The sequence below is a fragment of the Nannospalax galili genome, unplaced genomic scaffold (assembly GCF_000622305.1).
Source record: "Nannospalax galili isolate Female #2095 unplaced genomic scaffold, S.galili_v1.0 scaffold1421, whole genome shotgun sequence".
Taxonomy (NCBI): domain Eukaryota; kingdom Metazoa; phylum Chordata; class Mammalia; order Rodentia; family Spalacidae; genus Nannospalax; species Nannospalax galili.
In genome coordinates this window covers 1,414,420-1,422,061 of record NW_008345746.1, presented here as the reverse complement: position 1 = coordinate 1,422,061, position 7,642 = coordinate 1,414,420, and the positions used below count along the sequence as shown (strand labels likewise).

The following is a 7,642-nucleotide window of genomic DNA, read 5'->3' as shown; positions in this document are numbered from 1 at the left end:
GCTGCCCTGTGCTTCCTGACCCAGGTTCTCTACCAGCCCAGAGCCTCAGTCATAGCAGACCCCATTTCCCTGAGACCCACACACGGGAGGTGAGCATGTCCCAAACCTGAGAGTGGCAGGGGTGTTTGGAACATGAGCTTTATCTGAGTTGGCAGCCTGGGCACCACAGCCCTGGCAGCCAAGTACACAGGTTCCTGACTCCTACCAGGGGCTCAGCCAAAGCCAGCGGGACAGCTCTGGACAGTCCAGGTCCTTCTCGGGAGAAATCCAGCACACCTGGTACCGTGTTTGCTGTCAGCTGCTCCTAACTGTAAGAAGCCGCCCACGGTCATGAAGAGCGGGCATTAATAGCACCAGAAGGAAGAAAAGGTTCTCGGGCCCTAGGGTTCCCTGGAATGGCCACAGTGGCCCCAAGTGTATCATGGGTGATTGGGGTTCATAGGGACTCACAGGCAGTGTATTTGCCAGGCTGGTCAGTCTTCTCTAGGATAATGCTCATGTTCTGGCACTGATCAAAGACCCTGGAAAACAGAAGGTCTGTGAGAAGTGCTGCCTGGCCATGGGCCTCCACTGTTGGCAGTGTCCACAGCACACGTACTCAGGTGACCTGGTTACCAGGTGTGGCCAGGGAAGTGCAGGCTTCTCTGAATCCCGTATCTAGTCATCAGCAGGCCATCTGGGTCACACAAGGCAGTGCCCTCTCTCCCCCAGTGGTGACAGCTCTGTGCCATGCCTCCTACTGACCCGGTGACACTCCCTTGCTCAGGGGATCCTGGGTGATTTGGTCCGGGGACGAGGTTTGATGAAGGCACTGCCTCCTTACCATCATGCTACGTGGTTCCTTTGCTGGCCCTCTGTCTCTGAAGACATTTAGAGACCAGCCCCACATCCCCTGTCATGGGGCAAATGAGGGAAAGCATCCTTGAGTGGGTTTGGGCGAAAGAAGAAAGGCAAACCGTGGGGCGGTCGCCAAGTTTACTGGCTGCCTAATTGTGGGCTCCCACGAAGAGGGTACAGGCAACCATGCTGCTCGGGGCACACAGGTGGGAGAACATATGGGTGAGAGGCTGCACTGATGTTTACACAGAGCCTGTCTGACCCTCTCCCTGGTGTCCTGCACAGTCTTTGGTCATTCTGTAAACCTGGTCTCTGCCAGTTTCCAACGCAGAAATTTAGTCAAGAGGGTGATAAAGCCCAGGGTTAACGAGCCCAGACTGCCAGCTCTGATTGGGACCGGGAGTGAAACACCTGTCCACAAAGGGCCTGGGCAGCTGCCGAAGGATGCCACATCAGAGTAGAAAGTGCGTGCCTGGCCTTTGCAGTCCTAGAGATCTGCTCTGGGCCATCTACCATCCCAGAGTCCCCTGAGGCACCCTCGGTGATACTGTTGTCCCCACAGTGCCTGGTCTATGTGTCCTGGGGCTGTACAACTTGTACACCCCACTCAACCTCCTGCTTTCCTGTGGGTGAAGGAGTCCAAGCCAGCATCTCAGAGGACAGACACTCACAGGGTTGTGAACTTGACTTGCAGGCTGCCCCCCTCCAGGGTCTTGATGGTCATGGGACTCACAGACACAGATCCCAACTTCTTGGGGATCTCCTTGTCTGGTGCTGTAGCTTTCAAGTACCATGTTCCTGACACCTGGAGAAGACACCATCAGGACTCAGATGGATCCTGACATTCTCATCTCCCTGTCCCCTAGTCCACAGCCAGACTGCCTGACACCTGGAGATGACACCCGTCTATCAGAGCTCAAGTGGATCCTGACATTCTCCTAGTCCACAGTCAGACTACCCGAGCCACCAAGATCTGGACACCTGAAGCATTCCCCAGGCACCCACCGCACCCCTAAATCACCCAGCACCCCTACCAGACCACCCAGATGTGAGCTTCCACACCTGCAGTAATGGTGACAGAACCGCAAACACCCACACCTCCAGGGGACAGCTAATTGTGCTGGGCCCCCACCTCCTCCAGCCTCTCGGCACCCCAGAGCCATCTGATCAGATGCCCTGGGCTATGTCTGACGTTCCCCCAGGTAGGGGCTGAAGGCTGACCCCGAATGAGATGAATGGAACCTTCCTCCCCCAGCTCCCACAACCCTCCCCTTGCAGTCCCTGCCCATCTCAGCCTCACATCCTGATCCTCCTCCAAGGTGGGGAAGGTCTGGGCCTGCAGGGCAGCAATGAGGCCAAGGCCAAAGGTCAGGAGCAGGGCCTTCATCTCCAGGGTCTGTGCTCACGGGTGTCCAACAGGTCACTGGCAGGCTGGGGAGGCTGTGCTGGTGCCTCACTCGGCTGCCCTTTATACTGCTCAGCCCAGGGTCCACAGGGAACTTGGCACAGAGGACTGGCCAGTCGCTTCCTGACCACGCACCATGGCCAGTTCTGCAGTGGAGCAAATAAAATGTCATCATTGTTGGAAGCTGCTGGAGAAGAGTCACAGCCCCAGAGGATGATGGGACAAGGCTGCTGTCCCAAGGAGCCGACTTTCAGATTGTTCCTGGCCTGGAAGTGAGTCAGAGTGAGGGGTGCCGCCTCCAGTGTCAGGAGACCCCCATGGTACGTGCAGAAGGAGCAGACCCCTCCTGCTCACACTGTGTTCACCCAGCTGGCTGATGTGCCACTGGCACAGAGAGCCCTCAGCTCCAGTCCCCGGGCAGGCCAGTGAACCTGAGATTCATTTTGGAAAAAGAGGGGCCTGCCATGTGAATATCAAAATGGGTATTCAAAGATGAGGTGCCCCCTCCTCAGCCATATGTGCGTAAGCCCCTGCCTCATACACAGAGCCGAGATGGGTCAGACAGAGAAAGAAAGCAATACGGGTGTGTGAGCACGCGTGCAGGCACACACACGCACACACAACCAGCAGTGGGGAAGATGCGCTCTGGCTAAGGAACCGAGGCTGTGGAGAGTGCGTTCCAGGCCCTGAGGCTGGAGGAGGCCAGGGTCTGTCTACTGAGGTGTGGGGAGTGGGTTCCTTGACCTCAGAAGGAGGCTGAGCAGCCCTTCATGATCTATCCCCAGGGGTAGCTGACCTGTCACAACACAACAGCAGCCCGTGGGTCTAGAACAAGGGAGGACGCAATGCAGAGCTGGGTTTTTTAATATTTTATTATTTTCATTTTATGTGTATGAGTGTATTGCCTGCATGTGTATAAGTGCACCTGTGTCATACAATGCCTGCGGAGGTCAGAAGAAGGCACTGAATTCCCCTGGAACTGGAGTTACAGATGGGTGTTAGCCATCAGGTGGGTGTTGGGAGTTGAACCAGGGTCCTCTGCAAGAGCAGTCAGTGCTTTTAACCGATGAGCCATCTCGCCAGCCCCAGCTGGTTGGGTTTTTTTTTTTTTTAATTTTTAAATTTTATTTTTATGCCTGCATGTAAGTGCACCCATGTTGTGCAGTGCCCACAGAGGACAGAAGAGGGTTTCGGACCCTCTGGAACTGAAGTTACGGATGATTGTTAGCCACAACGTGGGTGTGGGATTTGAACCCGGGACTTCTGCAACAGCAGCCAGTGCTCTTAACTGCTGAGAGTCTCTCCAGCCGGTGCTGGAACAAGCCATTCCCTACAGGTGGTAGAGCACAGGAAGAATTTCCACGGGTGACTTGGAAAAAAAAGATAGAAAAGGTGAGAAAAACGTGCAAAGGCTGTGGGACGAGGCAGCTGAGAGGAGAAGAAACCGCAGGGCAGGGTGATGCCAGAGTCACCACAAACTGCTGCCAAAGGCAAGTGCAGCCTCAGAACCCTTAGGCAGGTACTGACAGGATGAGGTGCCCCTGGAGTCCTCACCTGTGACCTCACACCTAGGAGCAAAGGGAGAGAGCTAGTGATGATGAGGACACACGCCTAGGAGCCCAGGCTCTGTGGGCTCCTACAGACTCCACAGTGCTCCCATGTGGGCCCTTCTATGGTGTGGAGGAGGTGGAGTTCAAGGGCCACGGAAGGAGGGTCTTAAGGAGCCAGGAGATTTTAAAAATTCATGGAGCTGGGCATGGTGGCACACACCTTTAATCCCAGCACTCAGGAGTCAGAGGCAGGCACATCTCTGCCAGTTCGAGGCCAGCCTGGCCTATATAGCAAGTTCCAGGCCAACCAGGGCTACAGGAAAACCCTGATTCAAAAAAAAAAAAAAGACTCATGGAACCACTGGTAAAAGAGGGTCATAGACCAAAGTCCTGGTGCACTGGCACCTACAGGTTAGCAGCAGCGGGCGACCACAAAGACTGCATATTTTGTATATAAAATTGTGCATTTCGGGACTGGAGAGATGGCTCAGGGGTTAAGAGCACTGACTGCTCTGGCAGAGGACCCGGGTTCGATTCCCAGCACCCACATGGCAGCTACGAACCATCCTCAACTCCAGTTCCAGGGGAATCCAAAGCCCTCATCTGACCTCCATGGCGTTGCACAACACAGGTGCACTCACATACATGCAGACAATACACTCATACACATAAAATAAAAATAATAAAATATTTTTAATTGTGCATTTTCATGGTATTTTTTTCTTTGAGATTTATTTTATTCTTAGTGTATGTGTGAGTGCCTACATGTATGTGTATGTATGTATGCACACCATGTGTGTGCTTGGTGCCCAGGGAGGCCAGAAGAGGGCATAGGATTCCCTTGAGCTGCAGATGGAAATGAGCTGCCGTTTGGTGCTAGAAACCAAACCTGGGTCCTCTGCAATAGGAATGAGCACTTTTACCCACTGAGCCACCTCTCCAGCCATATGCTATTTTCAAAGGCTTTTGAAAACTAATGCCCCAAAGCAACAGAGGGCAGCAGTAGATCAGAGACCTGTCACAGGGGGCTGTGGGCAGAGCCCCCTCCAGACATACACAGTGGCACTCTCTGTTTCTCTGGGGTCTAAGGGACCTCAGCCCATGCAGCTCCAGGAAAGTCAAGGACACCAGAACCTGGCTGGCCCAATACACAGTTCTCTTCGAGCTAATGGAACACGTGAGTACTCCAGACACTCCTCCACCACCCCAAAGACATATTTTGTGGACATCGGTCTGGTTCAAAGAGGGTTAGCCACCATGACCCTGCCTTTACAAGGCCAGGTTTTAAGCAAGAAAACTTAAATTGCTGTGGACAAGTTACAGCCTGGTCCTAGAGGAAGGCCTTCTCTTCCTGCTCAAATGCCCTGCACAGGTATTTTTGAGCATCATGTTAAATGCAAGTATGACTTATGAATCCTCAACAGCTGGAGGGGAGAGGATCATCCACAGCCCACCACCCTGCTGGAACCTGTCCCTGGGTCTCACATGGGAACGGTGATAGACACGCGCCACATGGCACAAAACGAGGTCTCGAGATGGACTACAGGGACCTAGCTGAGGTCTAAGTCTCAGGATGGACTTCAGGGACCTAGCTGAGGTCTAGGCCTTGGGATGGTCTTCAGGGACCTAGCCGAGGTCTAGGTCTGACCTGAGTTCAGCAGTTGACACGTGACCACGCAGGGCCCAGAGTGAGCTGAGCATAAGCAGATGCTGTTCTGCTGACTTGGGGTTGCTTCCCAAGGTCCACTGAGCCCCATATTCCACTGGGTAGTTTGCTATTGACCTCACTGAGTGTCCTGTTCACAGGAGTCCAGGGTCCTGAGCGTGTGTCTGTCAGACTTGTCCACTTTGCATGTCTCTCCCTTACATTCTTCAGACCTCTGCCAACCCCTAACACCCTGTACAGTCACTTCCCTGTGTCTGAAAGGGTCCTGACTGCCCAGCATATAGGGAGTTTGGGGCCAGGGCCAGGGCCAGGGCCAGTCCCACCCATCCCACCCAACCTCAGAAGGACACCCATGTGGACAGGTCAGGCCCAGCCTTTCCCCAGCACCTGGGCCCCTCGTCCTTCTAAGCTGAGGCTCCACAAACGCCATCTGGACTTAGCTGGACTGAACTGCAGGTGCCTGAGGGGCTAGGATCTGTACTTGGCTCGGGAGCCCTGGGTGAGGCTGGGAAGCCAGAGTACGCTGTGTGCGGAGGGAGCCGTGTCCAGGGGAAGGCTGTGTTTGCTTTCTGGCTCTTTCTTTTCCAGTTCCTCCCAGGCCCTGCCTTATCTGAACACAGGGCACTTATGCCATGTCACAGTAAATGTCATACAAATGAGAACGTGCCTGGAGGTGGCCTGGACCTGTGTTCTCCTTACCGGGTAGCCATGGTCTGGGGAAACTGTGCCAGCCTTACCCTGAGCCCCTCATGCTGGGGCTTCACAGCCACTCAACACTCTGCAAGCCTTAGCCAGAATCCCCAATGGGGTCAGCGTAGCTCCCTTGGCCATGTCAGTCCTCATGAGCCGGTAGACTTGACAACACACACACAGCTCTGAGCCCAGATTGGTTGGTTCTTACCACCCTCATTCTTCAGCTGGGATAAGTGAGTGGGAGGCTGCAGCTCTAGCCTAATAATCACCCCAAATACCAGGGAGATACTTTCCTGAACTCTCCATAAGTTAAGAGAGAGGAGGGAGCAGGAGGGCAGCAGGGAGGGAGACCCTTGCAGAGGCACTGAGCAGCGTACACTAAACCTCCTGGGAAACTGAGGCTCAGTCAAGCCAGACCCAGGTCTCTTGGCATCCAGCCTCCACCCCTACACAGGCAGCTGCTCTGTGGGGGCCATCCAAACCATAAGCTGTATGGTGGGGGCCCACCTTGTGTAGCCTGCCACCTGAACCAGGAAGCCTTCTGTGGGACAGGTCTCTGTGAACAAGCTCTGTGCTATGCTTGATCCTGATGGGCCTATGGGTGAAGAATCAAGACGCAGATGGGAACTGAGACATATGGCTATTCAGATCCCACGTAGCCTCACAGGAAGCTACCATCCTCAAGCCCTTTCCCAGAACACAAGGTGAGTCAAGGACTGGCCCACCCAGAGGCTGACTCAGACAGGAGACTCACACAAGAAGTATGTGCTCCCCTCCACTCTGTGAGTGCCTGGCATGCAGACCCCCTCATAGCATCCATGTTTCTGTTATGTAGAATGCCATATGTTTGCACTGTAGATAATCTTAGATTTTTGGGGGGGGGGGTCTTTTTGAGACCAACAAGGTGAGTCAAGGACTGGCCCACCCAGAGGCTGACTCAGACAGGAGACTCACACAAGAAGTATGTGCTCCCCTCCACTCTGTGAGTGCCTGGCATGCAGACCCCCTCATAGCATCCATGTTTCTGTTATGTAGAATGCCATATGTTTGCACTGTAGATAATCTTAGATTTTTGGGGGGGGGGGTCTTTTTGAGACCAGGTCTCCCTGTAACCCCAGCTGGCCTAGAACTCGCTATGTAGACCAGGCTGGCCTTGAACTCACAGAGATCCACCTGCCTCTGCCTCCTGAGTGCTGGGATTAAAGGTGTGTACCACCATGCCTAGCAATAATCTTAGATTTAAAAAAAACAAAAATTGGGACTGGAGAGATGGCTCAGCGGTTAAGAACACTGGTTGTTCTTGTAGAAGATCCGGGTTTGAATCCCAGCACCCACATGGCAGCTAACAACTGTCCATGACTCCAGTTCCAGGGGCTCCAACAACCTCTTCCGTCCTTCGCACGCATTGCACGGCAAGGGTGCACTTACCTACATGCAGGCAATACACACATACACATAAAATAAAAATAATAAATAGGGGCTGGGAGATGG

At 53.8% G+C, this 7,642-nt stretch overlaps 1 protein-coding gene across 1 annotated transcript in view; it reads right to left on the bottom strand.

Moving 5' to 3' along the window:
* LOC115071858 (von Ebner gland protein 2-like) overlaps window positions 1–2,350 on the bottom strand; it is a 15,351-nt gene extending 13,001 nt beyond the window's left edge. The window contains exons 1-3 of the mRNA XM_029567743.1: window positions 2,138–2,350; window positions 1,509–1,642; window positions 451–521 (exon numbers count right to left, since the gene is read on the bottom strand). Of these exons, the coding sequence (XP_029423603.1) occupies window positions 451–521; window positions 1,509–1,642; window positions 2,138–2,224 (292 nt within the window). The 5' untranslated portion in view covers window positions 2,225–2,350. The remainder of the gene's footprint in view (window positions 1–450; window positions 522–1,508; window positions 1,643–2,137) is intronic.
* Between the last annotated feature and the right edge of the window lie 5,292 nt (window positions 2,351–7,642).